General features: G+C 38.7%; 2 protein-coding genes and 1 long non-coding RNA gene across 19 annotated transcripts; 2 read left to right on the top strand and 1 right to left on the bottom strand.

Moving 5' to 3' along the window:
- The first annotated feature begins 2,606 nt into the window (after window positions 1-2,606).
- Window positions 2,607-20,829, top strand: LOC111253054 (uncharacterized). 4 transcript variants are annotated; one of them, XR_015330024.1, is made up of 15 exons: window positions 2,607-2,751; window positions 3,810-3,995; window positions 4,293-4,443; window positions 4,768-4,986; window positions 5,123-5,287; window positions 5,526-5,782; window positions 6,092-7,090; window positions 7,358-7,604; window positions 7,783-7,942; window positions 8,218-8,400; window positions 8,582-8,923; window positions 9,445-9,555; window positions 11,460-11,654; window positions 12,362-12,602; window positions 20,358-20,829. XR_015330024.1 is itself a non-coding variant. In XM_086992617.1 (13 exons), the coding sequence occupies exons 1-13, from the start codon at window positions 2,734-2,736 to the stop codon at window positions 11,611-11,613; spliced, it is 3,189 nt and encodes a 1,062-aa protein (XP_086848743.1). In that variant the 5' UTR covers window positions 2,607-2,733; the 3' UTR covers window positions 11,614-11,840. The 4 variants fall into 4 exon arrangements, 3 of the variants coding, with proteins under 3 accessions (XP_086848743.1, XP_022667649.1, XP_086848742.1); XM_086992617.1 differs by lacking the exons at window positions 12,362-12,602; window positions 20,358-20,829 and having other exon boundaries at window positions 7,361-7,604; window positions 11,460-11,840; XM_022811914.2 differs by lacking the exons at window positions 12,362-12,602; window positions 20,358-20,829 and having other exon boundaries at window positions 8,612-8,923; window positions 11,460-11,840.
- Window positions 4,717-18,040, bottom strand: LOC147754726 (uncharacterized). Of its 8 annotated transcripts, none has more exons than XR_015330030.1 (7): window positions 17,806-17,946; window positions 17,157-17,435; window positions 16,676-16,741; window positions 8,554-8,883; window positions 7,754-7,908; window positions 5,167-5,280; window positions 4,717-4,991 (listed from the first exon to the last, which is right to left on the bottom strand). It is a non-coding gene; the product is annotated as an uncharacterized LOC147754726 (long non-coding RNA). The 8 variants fall into 8 exon arrangements; XR_015330028.1 differs by having other exon boundaries at window positions 17,245-17,435; XR_015330029.1 differs by lacking the exon at window positions 16,676-16,741 and having other exon boundaries at window positions 17,250-17,435; window positions 17,806-18,040.
- LOC147754725 (uncharacterized) lies at window positions 14,775-27,252 on the top strand. 7 transcript variants are annotated; one of them, XM_086992643.1, is made up of 7 exons: window positions 14,775-14,980; window positions 21,927-22,097; window positions 22,457-22,538; window positions 23,649-23,734; window positions 23,968-24,081; window positions 24,697-24,744; window positions 26,582-27,252. In XM_086992643.1, the coding sequence occupies exons 2-7, from the start codon at window positions 22,020-22,022 to the stop codon at window positions 26,657-26,659; spliced, it is 486 nt and encodes a 161-aa protein (XP_086848769.1). In that variant the 5' UTR covers window positions 14,775-14,980; window positions 21,927-22,019; the 3' UTR covers window positions 26,660-27,252. The 7 variants fall into 7 exon arrangements, with proteins under 7 accessions (XP_086848769.1, XP_086848768.1, XP_086848765.1 ...); XM_086992642.1 differs by lacking the exon at window positions 14,775-14,980 and adding an exon at window positions 14,999-15,278; XM_086992639.1 differs by lacking the exon at window positions 14,775-14,980 and adding an exon at window positions 18,050-18,190.
- Window positions 27,253-27,560: the final 308 nt, after the last annotated feature.

The raw sequence follows: 27,560 nt of genomic DNA, 5'->3' as shown, positions 1-27,560 counted from the left end.
TATATATATCGGAGATATCTTTCTAATGCCAGTAACGCTTCTGAGAGTTCCTAAAAAACATAGTTAATTTTAAGGTAGTTTATCGTTTGTTTTTTTTTCAACAAAACAACACTACCTGCTAACTCTCCTCGAGGTATATAAAGAAATTGAATTATTTGCGATTAAGTACTTCCTCATATGGCCAAAGTTTGGTTTGTACTATTCGTTGAGCTTTTCTAAGCTAGAATCCAGATAGCAAATTTAAAGACACTGACAGTCCTTTGAGACACTGAAAAGCCTCGTCCTTCCCGACTGTTCGAATCTCATCATCGAAAGTTTTCACCGTGGGACGTTAATATGTCATGAAGGTGACATAATTTTTAATCATGTTTAGGGCAACCGAAATGGATTATGTGCTATAGGGAAGATTTTGGAACTAATCGCAGTTATTGTCAACTGTCGAACGAGACGTTTGCGTTCGCTATTTGTGAAGAATCAAAAGCTGCCATTGAAACCGTTTTAAAACCGACCATACCTAGATCGGATATTTAGCTTTAAAAACGGCCCCGTCAAGCCATAAGTTGCCGTTGAACGGAGGACAAAATGTCGAACGGCAAAATTGATTAAACTAAAGATGAGTGCATTCGACTGAACGAAAACTCAATAATATAGACGAAAACATCACGTCTGATAAGTAGGTTGTAGTGTAGTGATATGTAGGATCGTTGGCTACCGGATCATACCTTGTAACCCTCGGCTTTTGGCCTATTTATAAAACACAGTTGTAGGTTGGGGCTTAAACAATTTAGTGGAAAGAGTGAAGATATGCAGATCTTATCGCAATATTAAATATCTTCGTAGTAATCACTATAGGAGAAGCGTTATTTTGAAACGGCATCCGCGTTCGAAGCAAGAATGACTTCGCTGGCTGAGCCACATCCCGAAAGTTAGTATTATTATCTAATGTACAAATATTATCTAATTTTCTCATCATGAAGATGGCAACAATACTCGAGCAGAGTGCAAAGGCTGCGTAAAACTTTCGATGATTATTATTATTCCCAATTAAACCGATATGTGTGTACATATAGTGCATATATGCTATAAAGAATATATATATATATATATATATATACCGCTAAATTCTTAAATTAAAAAGTAGTTGACAGACAGAACAAAAAGCGTTAAAGAAAAAAAAACTTAAACCTGAACGGGTAGACATTTTTTTTCAGGACTGATCATACAAATGGGCGAGTATGAAATATGAGGATGCTAATAACATCGCATTGTTAACAATTCAAAGACGAAAATAAGTACGAACCGCAGTTCCAATTACATATATATTACATTATTGTATAGTTACATCGTACGACGAAGTAGCTAATGAGCAAACACAACAGTTACTGGAAATAATGCTGAAGTAAGTTGGCCGAAGGAACTGGAAAAGACGAAGGGACAAGGAAAGGGGACAGTCGACTTCCGAAGCATCTACGATACTCGAGATTTGGTTACGGTATATATATATATTAATGCTTATTTTAAAAAAAGCTCGTTTATGTTAACATAGCTTCATGTGTTATGCAGATGTTGGTCGAATTGATTAATCTTTGTCTAGTAAGCTACACATAGCGTACATTTTGAATCTGGTGATGATGAGTTCCGCAGCTCGCCAAGACAACGTTGGAGGGTGACACAAACACACATGCAGTGACAGTTTTGTCTACAAACAAAGTATCATTAAGAACGACTCAGCTAAACAGAGCACGGAAATTAAATAGCAATGAAATAATTACACATATACACAATTAGGATATGTGGCTTACGAGCGCATAAGTGGACAAACTATATAAAATAGGATATAATAAAAAAGATAACAAACACACTTAAATAAATCAAGGGTAGAATAAAAAATATTATTATTGGTCGATGTTTTTGTTGTACAAATACACCATACATATGTCGTGCGAAAAGGTATGCAAGTGAAGGACCAATTTGTAAGGTCGTTGACGTCCATAGACTACTCGTCATAAACTAAAACAATCCAGAGAGTAAAGCCGACAGCGTAGCGTAATTTTCACCGATTTTTTCCGATCTATTTCCATTCTCGCTCTATTCGTTTAAACGGTTCAGCAAAACACAAATTTGTTGCGTGTCAGGTACTGAACAGACCTTCTGCAACACAGATGAGAGCACCCGTTATCGACAACTGAGGATCGACTGCTCAGGTCGATCGATTACAAGCTACACGCATATATAAGTAATAGCTTTCTTTGCTCAAGTGGGTTATATCTGTTGTATAAATTCGGGGGTATTGAGACAATATGTTTATGCATTGCATTTGTAAAGAGCATCACCTGTCATATAAAGAATTTAGAATACTGAACATTTTATATTTTTGTTCACACACTCTTTCTATATATACATATGCATGTATATGGCCATTGACGGGTTTGAACCAGCTGTTTCTCACACACAAGCGCAGAAATGGTGCAGGCCATATGATCCAAAGCCAGACGTTCCTAAGCATACCTTAGCTTTCTTGTCGAAAGTTAACGCAACAATGTTCAAAGTATTAGAAATGTTTTATTACTAAAAGGGTTTGATTCAACTGTTTGACGTCCGCCGCGCGTTTCTTGTGTCCTTTCTCAAATAGCTCCCTCCCGGCTGTCCTCCATTACGGCGCGGGTAGTTTCGATTTTGAATTCATAATACCGCTGATGCAACGGTTATGAGCAGGTTAACGGCTCCACCATTATGCACGGGCGACGATCAGTAAGTTTCCCATAAACTTTTTATAAAAGAATCTGGATCCCATCTTTGATTAACTATATTAAAATCCCAAATCAAAGATGTGCCTAATGTTTTTAAAAAAAAATTAGTAATTACATCTACTTACTACATAAGAAGAACATATTATTTAATATTTTTAAAGGCCTGGCTCCTGATTACATATTTTTTTGGGAAACTGTTTGTTGACCAGACTTGTAGTAATTTATCTGAACTGGAGCGTTTATAAAGAGGACACAACTTTATTAACAACAGATAAGGTTTCCATTGTATAAATTTCAATGTTTTTAAAGCCTTTCATAGAGTGCACCATTCCAAACTCTAAAGGAAAAAAGCAGGATACGTTGTATACTTCGTGAGCTGCCCAGCTGTCATGATAATAATATTTCTCGATTATCCCTATAATTGTTTTATATTAATAATGCAACATACATTCGATAAAACTAAATAAATAGTTGGGTCTATAGATATAATAATAATAGTATACCATATTATATCTGTGATAATCCGTTGTTTTTTTTTTATAGTTTATTCAATAATTTAGCAGATCATAACGCTACATGAATCCTTGAAATATTTTAGGCACAATGTAAAATGTAGCTTTAAGTTTATTATTGTTATTATTATTTATTATTATAAAAGATTTCATTTTATCTTTCTAAAATTAACTAATAATAATTAATAGCTAAAGAAGACCTTTCCTGACATTATTAATTACCCCAACAAAATTATCTACTCTGTATGCAAATATCATATATTTATACTATGAGTACTTAGTCGCCAAATGACTCACATAGGTGTTTATTAGCCTCTGAATATATATACATGGTGTTAATCAACGTAATAATTATGCGAAAAAACTGAAACGATGTTTCTGGCTCAGGAGGTTAAGACCTGTAAATATAAGGCCATTAGAGAAGGCAGAATGATACGTATTAAAGGCACGGTTAACAATGCGCATCTATAGCGCACATCGCTGCGTTGTTTTAACATCTAAAAAGCACTCTTAAAAAGGGATCTCTTTTACATCTGATCTGTTGCAGATAATAAAAAAACGCGACGACGACGAGGTCACGTTGACCCGTCCTCTGAATAAACGCGTAAGCTTTAGCGTCAGCAATCAGACACGGGTGTTCTCGGTCGATTCCGATGAATCGAAACAGACCACATTTGGGGGGGACTGTTCCTCAGTTTCTCTTGGAGAAATGTCGACCCTGCATGATCAACAAGTACGCCACGTGAAGTTTTCTGATATAGTTATTTTGCAGATGATCAAGATACGGAATAAATGTTTGCTATAATAAGAAACGTGATAGGTAACGGTCGGAACAAATGGCCGAACAGGGTTAGAAAGTGTTGAAATAATGTTTGATTCATTCCGTGTGAATTACTGAACTATAGAGAGACCATATCTACATCACAATTGAAAATGTTGAAAGCCACTATTTTGTTTTGACATTGACAATGATATACACGAAAAATACTGCCTAATTTAATTACTGCATTATTTGGATTATATATCGCAGTCTTCGCTGCATGGCACTTGCCTTATGGATCAAGAATCATTTCAGCAAAGAAACCTCTCTAAAAGACTCCATAGCAGCAATTCCACTCTAGACGGACTTCCCGACACCTCTGCACTCATGGAAATGTCACTGTCATCCACTCCTTCTCAAGGTATGCCAGAATGTGGTTTATTTCAAAATTTTATTTGAATCATTTCAGCAGATGGCAGTTTGTAGACGAGACTTTGCACTGCAATACACGGCCATAATTTCTAGAAGTTGTTTAAACGCGAGCTAGACCTTATCCGATATTCGAGAGAACTTAGCAATCGCCAGATTTAACAGGGCCGAGTTGAACCTAACAGGTAAAGTTTAAGTTAAGCTGTTTTTATGAAAATAATGCCGTTCAAGTGAAGTCATCTTTTGTGATGAATTATTCTGAATATTCCGAATTAAGCAATTTTATTGTTTCATTTACGATTGTATCATTGATCAGATAGAAATGATGAAGATGCTGGTTGGTTGGATGATGAAGAGATCAGCGACACGGAACATAGCAAAGGCCCGCTCGATGGTGAATGTACGGAAGTTGCAGCTAAAGATGACGATGAAGAAAGTGTGATTATGACAAACGTCAGTGACCAGGAGACCTCGGGTCAATCCAATGCTGCTCTTAAATCTGAAGCGGTCTGTCCGTCGTTAACACCACCAGAAGGTAACCTGTTCCCATAAGTAGAGCTTTTTCTTAAATTGATTTGAGGGGATACAGTTCATGTTACGGATAGAACCGTGAAACTACTAGCTAATGGTGCTAAGTTGAACATGATGTTTTTTTTTCTTCTATACTGTAGAACCAACGCGTCGGAAATCTTCAGAACAGGAAGACAAAACTCACCCTGTAGAGCTTTGCGACGAAAAAACTGGTCCCGTGAGAGAGGAGTTGCGCAAGGTCGCTGAAGGACTTCTTCCAGCGGAAACCAGGCCCGACATTTACGGCATTAAGGCTGCTCTGCAAGGTGATAATTCTTTGGAAGTCTAGTCAAACTATCTGTGCAAATCATGCACTTTATATTCGAACGGGTTCCATAAGTAAGACCCTGGTACCTATAGGGGTTTGGATCAAAGGTCGGGATGCTCATGAATATGATTTCTTACGAGCCGTCTGTAAAATCTGAGAACCGTCTCATTTCATGTCGAATAACATAGAGTCCAGAAAAAAAATGAATTAAGTCGTTAAAGTGTTTCTCTTTTCAGGTCGCGCTGAACGTAAACGGAACAACGTAAACATCAACCCTGTCCACGAGTACACCTTCGCAAATAATACTATTACGGGTATTCGGTTTTCAAATATAATGCCTGATGAAACTATGGCCGAAGAGCTTTCTCGGCGCTCGCCTTCGTCTGAGGAGAACAGCAAGTTATATTCTATCAATAGAAATCGAGCAGATGAGTCTCGGAGCGAATCAGTATATCAGTCGTTGCCTCCGCCAAATCTTTCTTCGTGTATTGATGTAGGTGAAAGCATCTGTGTATACTGTAAAATCAAACTGTGACAAAACGCTGTCAAGATACTCATAACGCGGCCGACAGTTACTCATTTATATGAAAATTAAAATTGTATATTAGTAAATTGGTCTATTATTTATATATTTGTTCAGTACCCAAATTTTCACTTAGTTCACGTTTAACTTATATATCATTATGTAACTGTGATTGAAATAATTTTCAAAAAATTGTTGATAACCAAACAATGTAAACGTAAAAAGCTATTATGACCAAACGGCTAAATATACTAAATTAGGTTCTGGTTTTTCTGTTAGCCGTCAGAGACGTTTATTGAAAAAAATCCTTCAGCTAACGAAGCAAGCACCGCGGATCACAGTGAGTCAGCAGACAGCCTCGAGAATTCTACCTGCTACGATGATCTCAGCAAATTAAATAAAAGCTCCCACAGGAATCGGAGCAATACAGCATACAATGCCGGCACTTCATTGATGCAAGAAAGTGTTGTAACGGCATCAATGTCAATTAGGAATGAATTTATATCTTTCAACTGTACAGATATTGAGACAATGAATTGCACGGATGTGACCGAAGACAACGAACATTATGAAGAAGATGAACATGAGACCGCAACCGACGACATCGAATATCATCATCAAGATGATGCGACTAGACTAAATGAATCTCAGGGGTCCTTCGCGGCATCGACGTCGGCAATAATCTCCGGTTGTGAAGAGCTTGATGAAGCACAAGGTCCAAGTCGTATGGAAAATGCTAGCATATTACCAATCTACGAAGCGACTTCTGCCACAGTTAGCGACGAAGAGGTGAGAGCGAATGATTGTCAAAATGTGGATGAAACGTCAGCTCTTATTGGAACCGAAAAGCGCGATGAAACAGCTGGTAAACGTCGGACGTTTATATTGCGAACTGCTGAAAAATGTAAAGAAGATCCGGAGATTTCTGGCAGCGACAAAGATACCAACGATAGCAGAGGCAGTAAAGACAACAGCGACGACCTCCAGGACCGTACATGTAATGACACCTTGAGCCAACCAGGATTTGATCGCCAACTGGACGTAAGTGGCGTTCAACCTCTTGATGAAATCGAGGCACCGCTGATAGAATGTGATCCGAGCAATGAGTGGAATCATACGGAAACGACTTTTACGAAAGGACGGCTATCGTATAGGGAATGCGATGAAGCTGGCAAGAGAGACCGACTATTGAAAATTGGAGATCGATCAGCGTTGAACCAGACTAAGGTTGGCGTGGGAATCGCTAATGAAACCTACAGTATAGCCAGGTCTCCTGAGGTAAATCTAGATAGTCTGATTGACATATTATGATTTTGTGATTATGATGATGTTCATCAGAGAAGATATGATAGGTTTGATGATCAACTTTGTCTATCAAGTAACTCCTAGCTTCAAATTCAGTTGCGCGTAGACTTAGACAAATAATGAACTGTACGAAAGTATATTACTTTGAAGAAATCTTGTGGTTAGCTTAAGGGGAGGATGCAGGGTTCGCTCTATTAGTTGACTTTGTAATATAATGGGTTTATATTTCTGGACTTAAAGAAGCCGGCTTCTCGTGACGACGAGGTGAGTCTTCTGCACGATGAACCCGAAATCCCGGGATTCCATGACTGCACTGATATCATTTTCGGCAGCCATTTCGGTGAAACTTCGGGTCGCACTTTATCGGACCGGAGCGGAGTGTCCCCGTTTGGCACGCCGCTGTCACAGCGAACAAACTTAAACAATTCCATTAAACCAACTTCACTTGCAACAAAACAAAATTTCACGGAGGACCAATTGCTTGCAGGTACGTTCATATAACTAGCACAAAGGTAAGTAACACTCAAATTAAACGGGTTGCGATTTCGCACAATGACGAGTAGAACCTCTATCATAGTTCAAGATAACTGGCTAGTTCAGCAAGATTTACCTTGTATTGGTTTTACGAATACTCACCGCAATATTTTGCTTTTGCTTTTCTGAAGAATTTCCCGAGCTTTTTAAAGGTATAACAATGTTGTCTCCAAAAAAGTTACCGCCCGTCACTTCCCCAGTGAAGGTACACGTCAAATATGGCATGGACGCCGCTGCCTTGAAAAGAACGCTTGTGCCTGAGGAAAATACAGGATATCAGGAAAACCTGAGGTATGCGTTGGTTAGAGTTGGTGCTCTACCGATCTAAAGGAACATCGTAAAAGAAACTAAGCGGCCTCATTCAAAGTCAATAGATGGCACCACTAAAAATAATAAACTGTAACTTAAGAGATTGATTGACCAAAACTGTAAATGTACTGATCGTATGTACTGATTTGATTATGGTGCAAGCCTTTCTTGAGATTGTTTCGGATTCAGATAGCGCACATCACCGCTTGTATTGTTTGCGAGTAATGAGGAAAATAGCGTAGTTGTATATCTTATAGACGACAGCTGGACAAAATGCGCTCGGAGCAAGACGGTTTCAAGGCGCTTCTCTCACGCGTAAACGAGTTCCTAGTTCGCGCCAAACCATGGCCCTTAATCAACAAGGCTCAACTAGAGGAAGTCGCTCCGCATCAGGATATTTATGTTGAGTGTAACTTCGAAACAAGATCCGCTTCTGTTAGGTAAGCTTTTCGAAATACGTAGATGCTAAATGTGTTCTTGGTCTACATTGATCAAATGGGCTTGTTGGGCTCGATAACGATATTAACGCCAGGTGTTTTTAGGGCTCTATGAGAAAATGCCGTGAGCATACAATACAAAGCATACACACACACCTTTTTGACTTTTTTCGCTTTATCACAGTTACTCAAAACATGACCTTGCTCTAGTCAGAATCGATTGCCGCGAACTCCCGAGAGGTGATGTACAAGGCGAAATTGTCGATTGCACAGAGACAGATCCGCACCGCAGCAGTGGGGGTCTTTTTGCGTTGGCCCCTCTCGTGGTTACATGGACGCGGAGGGCGCTAGTTCGAAATTGTGAGGGCACGGTATGGCGTGCGAGTTCGTGGTCGGATGCTGAATTGAAGATACGTTCAGCCATCGAAGTACTGGAGGCGAATTGGGCATCCTTCAAAGGCGTCGAGTTTTGGTTAAAGACGGACACTGCGCTCATCGCCGGAAAAAAGAGGGTGTCATTTGGAGGGTAAGTGTTAGCCTTAAGGCCGCTTACATTCAGTTAATATATTCAATTGATGAAAATAAAACTTGGCTCATTGATTCAGCTAGCTGGAAATATTAGAATCCTGGTATAGTTCTTTCAATAATCGCTCCATTTAAGAATAATAGTAATGTTGTAATTAAAAGAAATTGTACTGTCGAAGGAAAGTAATAATTAACTAAGCTAGAAAAACTAACATGGCGTCCGACACATTAAATGATTACCACTGTTCCTCTTTATGTACGTAATGGATTAAGAGAATGAAAAGAATTGTGGAAAGTTCCTAGACATGAACGATTAAGCTTTTGCTTAATTAATTAAATTTAAACGAAACTTTGAGCTGATGAAACGGCCATTATGATTTGACTCCCTCTAGATGACGTAGATTCTTAAAGGATTATCATATTCAAGACTATAGATACATTTATATAAATCAATGTTTATATAATAATATTCGCCTAGAATGTAGCATGGCGTAACTATCGGCGTTTAACCTGCTTTTTTAGCGTTGTCTGGCGTTGTAGACAAGTAAGGGTATTTATAGACGCGGATTTACAAGTGGAGTTCGAGGTAGGACAGCTTGAGGGCGATTGTAACCCAAAGGATTTCGAACTCAAGTAAGGACCCGTCTTATATATGCATCAATGTATAGAGGATTAGAGACTTCTAAATCTATATAAAATACCTAAAATGAATAGAATATTGCCTAGAACATCCACTAACAAACTTTTTGTTTCTCAAGAAGCTCTGAAATGGAGGAGCGATTCTTTATGTAATACAGTCTATTTATTCGATTTCGATACTCTAACTTGTGTTAGATAGAAACCCTGTACGGATTTTTTTCCCGGGGAACTTATATTCACCTTAAAAAACTCAACGACAGTAGGTATGTGATGCGGTTGCCACGATGGAAAGCAGAAAAGTTTGAACTGCCGAAGTGTCATTACCTCTGCCATGCTATTAATATTAATTTTGCGTATGAGTCCCGAACAGCGTAAAATTTACCTATGTAAGCGTAAACAATGTTTGTTGATGTGAGGTCTGTTTTTAAAATAGCCTTTTTTATTTGCTATTTGTGAAGGATGCGTGTGCAGAAGTTGTAACTGTTGAGGTTGGCTGTTTTTTGATGCGAAGCTTTGCCTAAGAAAAAGGACCAATCTTAATGTACAAATTAGAAGCTCGTGAGGAAGCTAGTCTAAACAACTCGTATGTTTCAACATAGCTAAACTTGTTTTTACGCTGCATAAGAAGACAAAAACAACGGCGTTTAGAGTGTCATGATGATGGCCCCGTGTGCTGTCATACATATAAGTCAAACAAAAACACATTCATTGGGGTTGCCCCTAAAGGCCAATCCTAGTTTTCAAAATTTACCGCGATATGTTCAGTAGCGATAGCCACAGTAAAAATGTCATTATCGGGATAAATCAGAGAGTCAACTCGGTCGTTCCAGCTTTTGTGCCAGGCCACGGTAGGATAGGAGGGCCTCGTCGAGCAAGAAATAGTTTAGAGGACTAATAATGCTGTTTACACAGAAATTTGTTTTCTACGTAGAAACTAATCAATCACTTTCAACTAAATTCTTTCAGTTAGCAAATTAAAAAAGCCTGGCCCTATCAATAATGTGATAAGATTATAAGGGCAAGCCTGAGTACGAGTAAGCCTGGAGAAAGAATTTATTCTGCTATGCGCTCAGCAGTTAACGCAGCCTACTGATTATTCTGATTTCGAAAGGAAAGGTTTATTTATGTAGTGCCATGTGCTAATAGTTGAGGAACATTTTGATTCCAGTCAGTTAAGGTCCCGTCGCTGTTATATCATAAATTCTCACAGTGGAATACAAAGGAAATGGAGAAAAAGTAATACGTGGGTGTGCTCAAGACCTCTCCGAAACCAATGCTTGGTTCTAGAAATTTTGATTCGCCATACGTTAATTGAAAGAATTTAGTTGAAGGTGATTCATTAGTTTCTACATGGAAAATAAGTTTGTTTGTAAATGGAATTATCAGGCCTTTAAACTATTTCCGGCTATATATATATATATGTAAATAATTTGTGCTCGACGAAGTGCTGGTGACCTATCGTGGCCCGGCACAAAAGCTCGAACGGCTGAGTTGATTTTCCGATTTCTCCCGACAATGAATTTTTTTATTGTAGCTTTGACAAATAATTAAGTCATTATTCGAATTTCCTACGTAAACTCAGCTGCAGTGAACAGTATGCTAACAGAATGTATCAACCCTTTGTGGAATTTGTCCATACGCTGTCATCTTCATTTGTTCCAATCAGAGAAATGACGCCGGATGCTAGAGCGAACTTACCACCCATCTTGGCGCTATTAGAAGCTTTCGGCTGAAAATTTGTAACAAAATGAGGACCTTCATGTAAAGAAGTGTTCGCTGCTTCTATAGCGAAGACCTACTTTCAGAAGAGTAGTAAGATCTTAACATTCTTATACTGTTTTTAGTCCCGTATTCCGTAGTCTGTTCAATTTTCTATCTGTTTTAACTTTCATTTACAGAATGGACGAACTCCATGAGGCATGGATGTTAGGTGATGATATATTAAACTTTCGAAAGAGAGTCAACGCAGTCCACACGAGGACATTGGAACTTGCTGCAGAAAGAACAATCGAGAAGTTTAAGAATCAACGTCTTGAGAAGTTCCGCAAGTGACGTCTGTTTGGTGGAGAGATAGCAGTGCTTGATTCGCTGCGGTAAATTGAGTCCATTTACTTGAAAGCTGTACTGAATGCGGTGTAATTTGTATTATACAAACATATATATATATATATATATATATATATATATATGTATATATAACTTTAAAATAGCTGCTATTAAATGAAGACAAGTTACCTCGGCTTTGAGGCATCCGAGTACTATGCAAGCATTATGTATAATCGTCTCTGTATTTCTTAACGGTGTAGTAGTTATAAAACATTCCTTATTGCATCGTCTATATTTCAATATAGAATGTACACAACTATACCCAATCTGAGTTCCTGGATAAGTTTCAGTGTTGAAATTTCTTGCAGAAGATTTTTTATTGAAGGTTACGAGAACTTAATAATAGGCAGCTATTATAGAATAGTTGCCTACTAGTAGCATCTATACTTTGCTATTCAAGGACATTCTTATGGTTGTTAATTATGATGCTTAAACTGATCTCGTTATATGCCGGACAGCGAAACCTGAAATTGCAGCTTCTGGTTCTCCAGTAATGCACATTGGCCTTAGTTTGCACTAACATTATTACCGGTCATCAAATTTTGCTAACGTAATAGTGGTCAGTGCTTCTTAGGCCAACCCCTATCTTTGTATAACCTGGTTCTGACATATCCTGTTGATTACCATCACTCTTTTTCGGTAAAATAGGAGCTAAGCCTTTATTTCCGCACTCTGTATTGGCTTGCATTTTCAGTACAACTCCGACTAATTCTACAGATGGATTGCGGTAAGAGCGCGAAGTTTTGATAGCTCGAACCGCCGTAATGGCGCAAAATTGGTACCTATCTGTGTAAATACGGTAGTTGACAAATATGAAAAAGAGCAGTGCATGATTAACCAACACAAAGGGGGACCCGCGGATAATAACAGAAGCAAGGAAGGTTTTAGCCAAAGGATAGTACCGAAGGCCACAAAAGGAGGAGCCTATAGAGAAGGTATAACACAGAAAGAGAATTGCTTAGTGAACAGTAGTAGAGTGTTTCGTTGAAACCAATGAAAAGTGGCTACGGAGGCCAAGCTCACCCAAAAGCCCTCAATTGTCTCTTATTATTCTTTTTCTTTGGTGATGACAACGACAAGGCGTTCATTCGGCATAACTAAGTTGGCAGATCTCAAACACGACAAACGATGTCCGTCTGAAAGCTAAACGGCTTCTATGAGTGACGCGGCAGTAGCCTCACTTGTTAGGCCGAACGAATCCCATGATGGTGACAATGCTAAAAAGTAAAACTACTATGACCGCTAAAAAATAGGGATGCCTTTTATAGTCTTCGTTTCCATCCTCCTCCTGCTAAAGGTTCCGGAATTCTTGATCGGTTGAAATCGGTGGATGACTATTAAATAGACTAAATGTGTATTCACGTTGCTATGTAAGATTATATTATTGAACGCATTTATAGGTGGGTCTCGCCGTAATCGTCATTATATCTTTTCGGTTATGATGTATGGCCAAAGGTGAACATAATTCGATTTTTCTAAAAGTGGTCTGCAATATATGTTGTATAATACATCTACTAAACTCGCAAAAAACAATTTCCCTACGGCAGCCACATCTTGTGCACAATAGACGGCTTGAAAGGATTTCAGCCCTCACAAGTAACCTTTATTTTCTTAGTGCTTTATTCAATTCATTCAAAGCAAGAATATGCGCTTACAGAACTTCATGTAAGTTGCCTTAGAAACAAATCGCTCCTGCGTACATTAGGGTCTTCTTATTTGAAATAAGCAAATATACCTCAATCAAATTTACAGCCCTTTAATGATTCATGCATAATGACGTCGACTAGGACTCACTGAATTAGAGGGCCAAAATTTTCTATATTTGTTCTCCCTTTTGCAGTAGCTACTTAGTAAAAGCGCATTTGCAACTTCTACCATACTGCCGCGTCCGCTGTTGTAGAATTATAACATTTGTAAAGGTTTTTATAAACGGACCAAAGCTGGCATTCGGGCATCAAGTCAGCGTTGCCGGACACGCAGCCATGGCATAACACACAATTGTTTGTAGTTTTAACGTCGTTGTATCACTATAGCGGTAAGCATCGGTAGTATCCATTTCTAACCCTCTTAACAGCTGCTGGCCTAAAGGTTTATTTAGCACCTATTAAATATAGTTTGAGAATCAAGCAGTCGCTGTACTCACACAGTACAATCAGTACTTATACGCTGTGTTTCACGTCATGTTTTATATAATTCCATGACAACTGTGAAGTATGTAAAAGATACATGTGCCTAAATGCTTCTATATAAATAAGATCATAAATAAAAAACAGTTAAAAAAATCCATAATTAGGCATAAAATCAAGAGCTATACTGACACGTGAGCAAAATAGGCCAGCGCATTTGTTGAAGTTGTTTGAGTGTTCGCAGCAGATTGATCGCCTCTTTACACTATGTTAGACAAGGTGCGTTTACAACACGTTATCGAAGCAGCAGTATCCGTAATTGGTAGTCTGCATTTCACTGCAACTGCATAGAATGCAATTCATAGTCGCAGTTTTTGTGGTGATAGAACTAATACTACAGGAAGTATCATAAAAGGGTTCGGTCTCTCCTCTCTCCCCTCAGTTGAACCCCTCTTCGTTTCACCTTTCATTCGAATCTCTATGACATCTGCCGAATGACAGGTAAGCTCACTCAACTCTGAAAAGCCAAAATACTTAAGTCGTGCCGATCGATTCCGACTCTTACGGTTCTTACATGCGATACAGTGATACGGTCGTCGGGCAGAACCTTTTGTCGTCTTTGTTACGACTGCTACGTCTTTTTTCAGGTCCTGTGTAGCTGCACTCAGCTGCTGCACCCATCAGTGCTAGTAGGCTCAGATTTTTATTATAGCAATGCGTAGCTATAACGCCCGCTTACTACTGCTACTACGTATCTGAGCATGGTGAGCTGCCTGCGGTGCTTCTAACCTTTAACAGATCGGAAAGTGCCACGCGCGGCCGTTTGGTGGCAGGGTAGGGGTCTGGCACCGCGTAGTACGAAGCGTGTATGGACAGCTAGTCTTTCAGGCTCTTTTCCCGCTTTTTCTCCAGCCGGGGTAAGGCTTCTAAGAAACAGAACAACTTACTACTGATTTCGGGCGTATTTGTTTAGAACTCTGTTAGCTTGTCGGCCGCTGGTAGCTGCATCAGTGGCTGTGGCAGGCGTTATGCGGAGCCTCAACTAGTGACCAGGCAATAATAATAGCAGCCGTAGACGGAAGAATCGATGATATGTGCAGTGTGTTTTTAAACGTACACGCATCATTTGTGGCAGTATTAACAAACATTTGAACATTTATTAAATACAGAAGTCACTAAGTTTCGAAGTAAGAATGTGGCATTAATAAGGATTAACCAGAGCTATGTTTTCGGTGTAGTGACCTGCGACCTGCGGAAAAGAATCAGGTTCTATAACGGATCCTACAATTTGTTTTTGCGCCAATAAACTGATGCGGCCGCATTTGTATAACTAGAAACAAAACTGACATCCTAAATAAATGAACGAGTTGCATTTCAATGTTTGGGCACCTTAGGTGGTAAAGTGACGAGTTGAGTATCGTTCGGTGGAAATCTTCGAGCCTCTCACCTTCCACTACCGTTCGGCTTTCCCCACTGCACTGGCTGGTATATTTCGACTAAATAAATAATCATAAATGGTCAGTGATGTACTTTTTGATAGACGCAACGACTGCGTTCGGCCATGACGCCATAAACAAGAAATGAATTATGGGGTTGCAATGCGGATAGTAAAATGTCTCAACAAGAAAAAAAATTCACTATAGCAGGATTTGCTAGGAATCGTTTTTGTTTTGTAATGAACATCTTTTACAGTTCTTACCCAGCCGACATTCAATAATACCTGGCAAATTATAGGCCGTGCACGGCTTTGATGTCGTTTTGCTTAAACACGTGTTCGATCTATCAAATCAATCAGTTGTAATATGTGAATGAACCCGTTATAATTAATTACATGACCCTCAAGTTTAACTACGGCTCTCCTACGCTACACAAATCCACAATTTTCGCAAGAATGTCCAAAAGACACGCCAAAAAATTGATGATTTTTCTTTCATAGCCAGTTGAGATTTATTTCGTTTTAGCAGATATCGTAACCCAATTTTAGTTCGTGAGCTATAGGGTAACTCAATTTATTAGTCTAAACGGGACCTGTATTTTGCGTCGTCACGAAATTTCAAACTATCCGTCTGCGGGAAGAGGCCATCGCCCCTTCAGTGAGTTTCTGAATTAGTCTCTGTAAAACTGGCAGCTCAGGGTATGGGCATGAGGTCTATGTGCACCGCCGAATGTGATCGGTCCACCGTAGATACTAGTAGTGTCTTTGAAACCGAGCTTGGAAGGATCACGCTCTCCTAATATTCCCGTAAAGTATAACAGGGCTGTTAGCCCAAGAGTGAATGGGGTTGAAATCGCGACACCCGTGAGCCCGGTGCGTGTGCCTTGCCAGATCTGTTGGACAACACTGCTTGGACCTTCTGGACCAGAGCCCCAGAGCCCACGAGCCCACTGACCAGAAACATATCTGCCATAGTTTTCATAGCGATCGGGAGCGCCGTAAACTGGAGATCCATAAGTCCCTGAGTAAACGCCTCCACAACAATTCATTCTAACTCCTTTTGTTTGGAATCTCCTTTGTTTTTTGTTTCGCTGCTTTTTGCTCGGTTACGCGACTCACTGTTTAGTCACAATACTAATGGACTAAGTTTTCCAGTTTGTCCCGATCGATACCGCAGTAATACGCACTGAACTCGCTGGCGGGTGAGCTCACGGCACTCGTTTGTAACTAAACACACGAACACTTGATTTCCGCCCCTGACGGTATTCTCTATCCTCTTTGTACGTCGTTGTTTAATTGAATTTACTCTGCGCATTCATTGAACTGGTGTCTGTATGTATAGAAATTTTTGTAAAATTTCTATACATACAGACATTTGCTTTCGTAAAGCTTCGTTGTATAAGTACGTACATTCAGTTTATAGTGCTCATTCAATGAATATGTATACCTTAGAGAGCTTAAAACGGTGGAAATTTTCTCTAATTGATACTCCAATGCGGCCGAAAAAAATTGCCTGTAAGTGCCGTAACGCAAAACCCATCGTATAAGGTGGTTAGAAAAAATGGGTCAGATGGTGATTAGTAAGCACAGCTTACAGGTCGGGTCTGGTGGTGACCCAAAGGTGTTGGTCAGCGAAACGTTGAATTACTTCATTGTATACAACCTAGGTAGCCTTCCAGTGTCCTAAACAGGCGTCTAACGTTGAAGCTAGCGCCGATCGACACAAACACTTCAGTCAGGGTATTCAATTCTTGCCGACAGACAAAGATCCGCTCCTCATAGACTTAATCCTCAACCATGTAAAAATCGTTTATTAAAGTTAAAAGCCTAACATATTTGTGTGTGTTGAATAAAAGCCACAATTTTATTTGGTGGATAGAGTATACTGAAGATATGCTCAAGCATGAACTATGACCGTAAAATCATACCATGCAAAGCCCTTGGCCAGAATATTGTTGACGCTGTTGACTTGACAGCGATATATCATCGTTGTATTAATACCAATAAAGCCCTGACCTTACGAGCTGTTGACGAAGCCTCTGTGAAAGCGTTGCTTGGACTGAGTCTGCTATTGCTTCGTAAACATTGTCCGTCTACGGTATTCGTAGAAGTAGCCTTATTGTCTTTAACGAGAAGTGGTACGTCTATTGTTGATGATGCAATGTTGTGGTCACTCAGATGTCGGCGGCGGTCACTACAATTGTCAACTGAACATAGATAATCGCCGAATAAGGACTTCCGACATTTATTTAACAATACCGAAACAGATTTGATAGCCACGTGATACCTAGAATACATTCGTACTTAAAGGAAGCTATTACTGTAACTTGTGTAACTAGATTAGACCGTCAAAGTTCTCTAGGTTAGCTACCATGGAACCGTCGAATGAAAACTAGAGTACGTTAGTTAGGGGACGGTTTCGAAGTAGTTAGACAAATAGAGGAACCCTGTATGTTGTATGTATTAATAACACACAGAATTACGGGCATACGTAATTTGGAACAATAAAAAAGGTTCTAGAGTATGAACTAGTTGATGTTGATTTTCCATTTCCTGCTTGCTGATTTTTCAACTCACCTTGCCAAATATTGTTTCATTAATGAATCAGAAATGGAGATCTACCTTTGAAAGCTAGCTTTCAGGCTTTTCAGTTAGCTTTACGAAATCCTCCTAGCATGAACACACTATCTTTCGAATACAAATTTATCACATCGGTTACTCATGTGTGCATGTAGAGTCCCATCGTGCTTTCTGCCATCTCAGAAACCCTATTGACCAGACGATCAAATGCATACGGGTTATATCATAACAAGTTGGTAACGACTGAAATATTTTCGCTTCCGCGCGCACAATCTATTATAACTTCCATTCGTGCAGAGAACACCTCGACATTCGAGCATACGTGCAAATAGTCATGACAGGAGGGCGCCCCTTGTCCACCATCCTCCGTCGGTATTAAGCTGTGAGTAGCAACTCGTTGGACAAGCTAGAACATGTATTAGGCATGTAAAAATTATACAATACACCCGCGACATTAGATGACAAAATGTTCTCTTTTACCAGGATGTTTTGATTGGATGCCCTCTATTTGATACGATAGTGCTTAGGCTTTGCTCTATAACCGTATGTTTCTATTCGATATGGCGGAAAAGCCTTCTCGTTTCTTTGTTCCCTGTGAAAATCGTAACCGTGCTGGTAAGTTTTGTACGCTAGTAGCAAGAGCGGATGTTCAACGCGGAAGCCCTGTCTGTTATGTTGCTCACGTCTGCCAAAACATATCCTTCGTTGATGTAGCAGCGCGTGGTTTTTACTCATCGCTTAAATCACTTGCGAACCGCGTCGAACAAACTCGAAAAATTACGAATATCCAAAGAAGAGACTTGCCGAAGGAAGAACGGTGGGCCAATGAATGGTTGGGAGGAAGGGTGTCTATGGAATCGTCACAGCCAGGCCAAAAAAGGACTCTCAGATGTGTGCGCGTTGGCCGCCAACGTTAACCGTATGGCTGAATATAGTTGATCCACCAGTTGATACGGCTGGTCGGCTAGCGACTGTTGACTAGCTTCAACAATTAGGGCCTTCTGATCAGCCGCATGATTAAGTAATACGGTGGTCTTCGTTGTAGTTGGCATCGTATTCGCAGTGGCAATGTAGAGCAACAAGAAATGAGAATAATAATAATAATGGCTGTAGCATTGTAACGCAAGACCCGCGGTGGCCGTTGTGCAACGATCGACGTGTTGTGCATTTTGGTGGTTAGCAAGACGAGCAATTGCTCTTCTATGTACCTGCTCTCAGCGGAAGAACGGATAGCTAAGACTACGATACTAGTGGATGGTCCGCGTTATAGGTAGTATAGCTTCGGTACTTGTTGATTGCAATCAGTAAATGAGCTGTTGGAATTATAAGGTAGTGTGGTTCTAGAAGTTGATGTGAGATACACTTATGAATCGTGCAAGATAAACGAATACACGATCTACGTTAAGTATTTGACCCCAGTGGCACGTATTTTTTTTTGCTAGCGCATACATCAACTAAGTAATTGTAAAACTATCTATCCGATGCAAACACGAAGAATTGATGCCATTCCGCCTTTCGGTTTATGATCGTGTAATTGTGCAGATGCGCTCGGATGGTATTATTTGTACTTCGCCTTGAGAGTAAGTCGGATCTCATTCTCAGGAATTTAGGAACTACATTGATCTCAGATGGTTACTAGAAAATAAGTATTACAGCATAGTTTAGTTTTTGGGATTTTAGCAAATGACCACATTGCCCAACCGAGATCTTCACATTAACCCATAAATTTAAGTGAGTTTATGAGGTCCCTTCAATGCTTTCGTTTTCTGCAACCTTCAGTACTAGGTCATCAGTTTTTAGGAAAAGTTCATGAAGCCTCGTGTAAATTTCCTGAGGTTTATAACTTTGTTCACACAGCGCCGCAAATCTTTGCGGTTTTTTTTTACATGTTCTCTTTAACCAGAATGAATTGATAGAATGTCATGTGTCTGATGGGACAATGATCATGTTTTATATCATAGCCGTACGTTCGTTGTCGTAAATGATACAAAGCTACTAGATTTTGACATCTCCAATGTGCAACTGATACAAAAAAGGACTAATATAGCTACTTTGAATCTCGACATTTCCACGAATGCAGGAACAAGAATCTTTTGGCCTACATCTGTCTGTGAAAAGTATCGAAGGTGTAAAATGCATTCAGCATTAGCAAAAAACGACTAGTTGGTCTGCCTTTTTTTGTCTGCGTTTTTTGTTGCATTTTGTTCCCATCATTGTCCTCATCATTTTTTCATGCTGTAAAACTAAATTTATACTATGTTTATCAATTTGCGACAAATTTGGAAATGGTTGTTTAGAATCTAGCTTCTTGTCCTAAACTATATTTCGGGTCCTTAGCAATTGCATCCACTCATATTTTTGCCTGTCGTTGGAAAGGAATGTTTTTTTTTTTCTAAAAATTTGTAAAAATTATATAAGCATATTGAAATCGTGCGCTAAAAAAGACAGCTCATGCTCGAGTACCTACCTACAAAAGTGCTGGCTACGTTCACTTCGTTTGTTGTACTCATTACCTAACGGGCTACTTTGCTTCTGTAATTATATTGTAGGCCATAGTAACCTACCACGGAGGATACCGTTAAGACATTGTTAAGATTTGCGAAAGATTACCTCGAAACGCCTACTACGAAACCACACCAACTGGTTCTCCGCCATGCTACAAACTATATTGAACCTAAGGCCCTTCTATCTATTGTATTGGAGTCAACGTTAACATTTGGAATTTTTTTTTTTAATAGATCAGTACATATAAAAGCCTGCCAAAACCCCAAAAATATAGAATTTGATACGTTCCTAAAAACATATTTTCACAAAAATCTTGTGATTTTTCCTCTTTGTTGATATTTTTCAAGCTCTCTGGGATTTTCTTTATCCATTATTATGTTAAAACGCTTATTCATTATTAAACATTGATTATAATGAGCTTATTCGAATCATATAAAGGTCGACAAAACTTGAAAGGAGTGAAATGTTTCAAACAGAAAGTAAGTTTGTAATAAATGAGGCTTTTACAGATTTCGATATGGATTGTTATTTCTTTTTGGTTGAACATAGAAAAGAGTTGTCGCATGTAGCCCAAATAAGAATTTTGTAGTAAATGCAGTTTGAGATAACGTTGGATTAACATCTCCTAACAATTCCGAGTGCATGTTTAGCATAAGTTTTGGAAAAAAAAAGAGATTCGAAATAAATAAAATGACTTTGAGAGGTTTTTCTATGACAAAAAACGAATAGAAATCTCGAAAAACATAACAGCCAAGCCAGTAAGCTTATGATCTTAGGGGACCCAGTGCAATTAGTGCTTTAATCGGGGTACTTAAGGAAAGTATCTTAAACAAAAACGCGATTGAATAACGTTTTAAAGCCAAGCATGTAGTCTTTGCCTAAGAAACTACGAGCTCTTCATAGAGAATAATTTGCGGGAACAATTATGTATGCTCAAAAAAACGTGTTTGCTACGGGGTTGCTTTTCGGTGTAGGGTTAGCCCTAATTTCAATTGCGTTTTCTTGTCTTGTGATGATTCTCTTACCTAGGCTCAGCCCAGCTCTTCAAATTGAAATTAAATAAGCATATGAAGAAACATTGGGATTGCCTTGATCTTCTTGTGCTCTAAAGCGAACTGTATTATATAGTGATCTAGGTATTTCGCGATGTCGTATTGAAGTTCGGGTCAGCAATGGTTGCCCTTAGGCAGCTGGTAAGCATCGATAGGTAAAAATAATTTGTTTTAATAAATAAAGGCAAACTTATGAAGCGCAAGCACTTCAACAATTGGAGAGGTGATGACCATGGTAATGTGGCAATTGCGAAATGTTATAATTTGACAACCTTAATAATTCGTTGTTTTATGTTTTTAAAATTGAACTAGAAAAGATCCGATTAGATTGCAAGAACTGCATGAATCTTCGTGTTATTGAACACGATACAACCAAATAGAATAAGACGGATTTTGGATCATGTAACACGGACAACATCTTCGTTGAACAGTTTTTCCCATACCTTACGTAGGTATATGTATCTCTTTTCCTTGTGATTCTGCCTTTTTTTTCCTGTTAGTAACGTCTTCGCATTTGTTGATTCTTGCGGGAATTTTTTTCTATATATACTCTCTGGATAGCTTCAGCTGGACTGGGCCTCACCATCATCAATCATTGATCTTCTCGAGACAACAATAACAACAACCACAGAGAGCTAATCGTTCATCACAAAAATGGCCGTTCGTGTAACCAAAGTCTGCCTTTGCTGCAGCCTAAGGGCCTCCTGTGTGATGATAGCCATTTCGTGCATTGTGCGTTCATCATTCTGTGTTTATCTTAGTCAGACTCAGCTAAGATGTCCCTAGATAGCATAAGCTGTACCCATATGAATATTATTCGAATCACCCCTTTTTAAAGTAGGCCATTACGGTGCCAAATCAATAGTCCTTGGTTGATAAATTAAGAAACGAATAAAATATGCTAGTACTATTTTGGAAAATACGATAAAATGTAGGCTATACAAAATCTGAAATGCGTTGTTAATTTTAATCGTATATACTTCCGTCATCTTCCTGCGCACTGTGACTGAATGATTAAGTGCACTAGAACCTAATACTTACTTGCGAATATTTTAGCTCTAATTAATGTATTTTTTGACTTTATTTTACAGACGCTGTACCTCTGGCAAATTGTCCAGTATGGTGATATTATGGAAATCAGTAACGTCAAAGGAACGTACTCGAAAACAGGCAGTTCGTATAAACACATTTGACAACGTACAAGCGTGCGAAGCAATATGTCTATTAATTTCAAAAAAAAAAAAAAAAAAAAAGGCCAGAAATACACATGTTCCAGCTGCTGTCGTCGCACTTTGTTTCGATTACTTTTCTTTCCAATATCGACTCGTGAAGCAATCGGAAATATCACTTGAAGACATTTTCTTTGTTTCGCATAGTTGTTGCAATCTAGCTCTGTGGTCAATGAAGTTTAACCCTAGTTCAAACGTGAAAAAACATAAATGGGGAAAAAAGTGAACTTTGATCTTCCTTGAGTTCCAACAACTTCAAAGAGCATATGTGCCGTGCGCAGCAGGGACTTTTATCCGGAAAAAGTGGTCGAATACGGTTTGCTGAGTCTAAAGTAGGTTTTTCGAACCCAGAAAGGGTTCGGTCGACCTGTCTAGAACTGTTCTGAAGCTCTTTCGAAAAAGGCTGCTTGATAGACAAAACGACAACTGATAGGGTTTGTACACCCCGTTCAATGTAGCTGCCTAACGACACCCGTAATAGGTGCTGGCCATCTTTTCGGTTAATTCACAGTTTACCGGTAGCGATTCTATTTAAAAATATCAACCAGGGTGGGGAACGTTTGTCCAGTCCAGGATTCCAGTCCTGGACCAGTCAACCTGTTTGGAGCGGTATTAGGCATTAAAACCCTGCTGTGTATGACACGTTTTGCTTGACGTTCGCCAAAGGCTATAGAGATAAAATGTGTTCTTATAATTATAGCTATATTTGGAAGCTAGAGCTGTAATTCCGTGTGCTCGTTTTTTTGGAAAGAATTAAAGACATACAACTCAGCAAAGTTTCAGTTCAGGCTAAAGGGAACACTGCATTATTTATCTATGTTGGTAGATTGAAAGAAGTCAATTGTAAACACTTTCTACACAACAGTAACGTATATCGCTTGCAGCGATCAGGTGACGTAGTCCTATCCGGCCCTGCAGTGTATGACATGGTGATTGGTGAATTAGAATTTAATCACTGATGCTCATCTCATGCTTCAGCGGATATAAGTTAACTGGGAACTTTATATCACAAGCTAAAAACGTGTGTTTTTCATTGAAATGTTCAATTTGACAGTCTCGTATACGGGCGCCGTTTTCGGTATGATAGTTGATTGTGCCTTCATTATCGTCAACGTCATCTTCCTCATCGGCATTATTCTGGTAAAGAAAAGTTTCTGCTTTAAGACGTCCTATCTGCATTGTATTTAGGTTTTCGTGCTTGTATTGCAGCGTATTGCAAACTTTGCTACATATGCCTAAATATATTTGTAGTAAAAAGATTACTAATGTTGCACGTGTGTCCGTTTAACGCGTAGAATAACTGTTGTAGAGATACGTTACGTCATCAGCCCAAAAATTAAACAGGCCAAGTGCGAACGTTACGTTGTTTTCAGTACCGGCGTCAGTTATTTATTCCCTGGATTGGTGTAGCCGTCGTAATGGTAATCAAAGAAATTATTTATGTCATGTTCTACCTATACGCTTGGATCGACGGCTCGAAATACGGAGTGAGTATCAGTGACCGATAGATATGTTTGCTAGCTCGGGCTTAGTACGTGAACCGTGTGATAAGCAAAGTATAGCTCAGTAAACTGTGGGCCTCTATTTGGCTGTTTTCAACATAGAATTTCCGAATTTCTAAAGAGATTCACAGCTTTCTTTTTCCTTTTTTTAAATTCTGATTTACCTTCGAAGAAGTCTTTTCAGTTACAAAGTATGACAAAATATTAGAGTATGCTGTAGCGAATACCAGCTCATATTTAGGCAATTAGACTCGATTAGAACTATCATCTATTAAATTCAAGAGCATTTAAAAGCAAACAGAAATAGAAAAAAAAAAAACAAAAAGGACAAAACGTCATTAACATGATAGGTAAACATAAACAGGACCATAGTTATTCTAAGAAGGACTATAATGATTCTATTTACTGCCCTGGTCTTGTAGTAGGTCTAGCTCGAACCATAAATTACGGTAAATTCAAAAATGCTGTTCAATATGAAATATTTTTAGAGTTGGAGTTTATAAGTGCCCTTAGGAAAAGAGCTTAATAGAGTTATGGTCCCAGATTGCCGTATTAACAAGACAAGTGATACGACGACGCTCCTTTTCTTTTTAATTTCAGCATCTGGGAAGTGGCATCCTTCTTTCAGCGGGCAACGTAATCGTTCTGGTGAGTACTTTATCTCTCTTCTCAAAAAGGTCCTGCTGAAGTATGCATTTATGGAACAAAGGAATTAATGATGATCATTTAGTTTAAGGCTACTTATCTAGGGGATGATGGCGCTACATTAGATGAAAAAAAAAACATTTTACAGTGTACTTTAGAAGAAGCGTTGGCATGTCGAAATAATTTCAGATAACGCTGTTGTTCAAGAGGTTTTAGATACTGTAACTTTGCAATGACCGATAGCGATACCCGGTAATCTTGACTACTACAACAACCAATGCACACAACACGAAAGTCCCAGAGTAATAATGGACGATAATAAGAACGGTCAGGAATTAAATGGGACCTTAAATATAGCATAGTAAAATAGTGACGAAACGACAAAGGCAAATGCCTCTCTTCCAAAATGGAATCTTTTATCTAAAGTAGATACAACCAATACACTTGTTCCGATAAAGATGGCCTGCCGCTTAATGGATTCTTTTATTGTAATTTGTTATAAAATTTTGTCGAAAAATATAAAGCAGATATTCAGACGGTTGGAATACTGAGCTCACAGTTTATCTGAGCCGTCTTGCAGTGTACCTGCATTTTATTTTGTATAGCTTGTCCTATACAGCTACCAAAATGGGCAAGTTATATATATATATATATATATATATATATATATAATTTTCAAATCGCCGAGGACTTGACCCTACCCCGTACGGCTTTGTCATCACATTGATATTTTTAGAAATATACGCACGGATATTATCTCTCGAATCATTTAGCATTTAAAGAACTTCAAACACGGTCAGGCACAGTCAAACACGTTCATGTCTTACGCATCATTGCGGTTGCGTTTTCGATATGGGCGACCTGAAAGCGAAATATTTCACAACAAGAGTTTTAATCAATGCATTTTCTTTACAAATTCAAAGATTCTATTTGATTATGCAATAGCAAACCTTAGCTGATCTGTGATATTTGCCCTTTATAGGCCTGGATGTTTTTTTCGTATGAATTGTTTTTTAAAAACAAAAAAAAAACAGATTTTAAAAAAGTTATAGCGTCAATTTGGCCATAATATTTACTTGATATAACCTTCGTTCACCAAGTTTACAATTCCTATTCGAAACCTAGACCACTCATCAGTTATATTTATTTGAAAATATTCCTCTCTGATCCGCGAATAACTTTTTAATTGTACCCGTGCATCAAGCGATATTGGCAAGTGTCGCTCCGGCGCGAGCAGTGAAAAAAATAATCCATTAACACTGAATTTGGGATTGACGGGAGGTCAAAACCCCTCGAGGTACGAAGCTTTCAAACATTCGGAAAGTCGTAAAGTCACAAAAGAGCTTAAATGGCGAATTGTTGAAAAATCCGTGAGCATCAGAAACGATACTGTGTGGCATCGTGATTGAGCGATTTCAATTTAGTATTTTTAGTATCTTCCACTTTATCTCGTAGAAAGAAAGATTTTGTCTAGCTCCTAAAATAGCAAATTAACGGATGCTCGCTATGGCAAAGAAGCCTACGAAATTAGCCCCAGTTAAATTAGTTCAGGCGGAGCATCTGTATCATTATCGTTGTGGGATAAAATGCTGTGTAAATACAATTTTCTACTTTTCATACGATGCCATTTCATAATCAGCTTATTGTCGTTGAGTTGCCCTTCCGATTATTTTACTATAGAGAGTTTTTATTGTGATACACGTGTGTTTCAATACTGGAATAACGCAAAGATGGAGTGGTTAACGGGGAACTAGCCGTGTGTGACATTACTGGCACAGTTCTTTCACCAGGTCGAAAAACCTCGTTTCGTTCATATCGTCTTTAATTGTGTTGGTTTCAGATCATTTATATCGTTATTGTGCGAAGCTATTACGAGGTTCTCAAAGAAGAAGATCGGATCGGTGGAGTTATCGTATAATCTCATCCCAGTGCTGCCATCTGGTGCCGTCTTTACAAGTTAAACATACTAATGTATGTTAATGTGTAATGTAAAGAAACCAGCCAACTCGTAATATAATTTACAATAATTATAGATACTGATTAATAATATAATAATTATAATTTCACCGCGGCGTGCCGTGACGCATCGTGGAAGGCCTGTGTCGTGTCAGCAACCGCCGGTGATTGGCATAAGAACAAGTTTTATTGACGATCTTTGGTTCAGCAAATTGATATACGTGGCCGTATGCAGAATATGATCATGTCCGCATGACTCCCCATCCCATACTTTCATCATTTTCCTTAATACCGATCTACTCAGTACTCTAAATTCTACAAGTTTTTGTGGTTAAACAACTTGTGCAAAACTAGTGTTAACGGTGAGGCTATCCTGTAGCAACGCTCAAGACCTTTTGCTTTAGTACTTACTGCTCTGTTCACCCGTTCAGCCTAACGGCTAACACGTTCGCTCATTTAATGTGTATGTTATCATCGTAATCAAATTTTATAAAACATAAAATGCCCGCTAATGATTAAACCTCAATAAATATAACGAATTCAGAGCAAAACAGGCATGGTATCAGTACGTATTGAACTAAAAGATTCATTAGGTAAAGCTTTATTTTAAGGCTTAGCTATTAATCAAATGTAAACCTGATCTTGCATAACATTTTAGGTTATTTTTTTTTTTCTTAATTTTGTTGCCTATAATTTAAACATGTTCCTATTACCTGTCTATGGATTTACTTTTGGTAGTAGTGATACATTAGAGAGATGGCATCGCAGGCCCATTTAGTTTTGAGATTCATATTATCACAAGGCTATATATTCATATTATACATAAAATGTACAATATGAATGTCTAGCATGGAAAAATGCTT

This window comes from Varroa destructor, unplaced genomic scaffold, assembly GCF_002443255.2.
Source record: "Varroa destructor unplaced genomic scaffold, Vdes_3.0 BEIS01000006.1, whole genome shotgun sequence".
NCBI classification, from domain to species: Eukaryota; Metazoa; Arthropoda; class Arachnida; order Mesostigmata; family Varroidae; genus Varroa; species Varroa destructor.
This window is presented reverse-complemented; position numbering and strand designations above follow the sequence as displayed.

What these genes read in the sequence shown, in the direction of transcription:
- LOC111253054 (XM_086992616.1), top strand. An exon ending in CGACCCTGCATGATCAACAA is followed by an intron (nt 3,996 to 4,292) that starts GTACGCCACGTG and finishes TATATATCGCAG; the next exon opens with TCTTCGCTGCATGGCACTTG. An exon ending in CATTAAGGCTGCTCTGCAAG is followed by an intron (nt 5,288 to 5,525) that starts GTGATAATTCTT and finishes TTCTCTTTTCAG; the next exon opens with GTCGCGCTGAACGTAAACGG.
- LOC147754725 (XM_086992643.1), top strand. Translation starts at nt 22,020, where the DNA reads ATGGCCGTTCGTGTAACCAAAGTCTGCCTTTGCTGCAGCCTAAGGGCC. An exon ending in TGATAGCCATTTCGTGCATT is followed by an intron (nt 22,098 to 22,456) that starts GTGCGTTCATCA and finishes TTTATTTTACAG; the next exon opens with ACGCTGTACCTCTGGCAAAT. An exon ending in AACGTACTCGAAAACAGGCA is followed by an intron (nt 22,539 to 23,648) that starts GTTCGTATAAAC and finishes TCAATTTGACAG; the next exon opens with TCTCGTATACGGGCGCCGTT.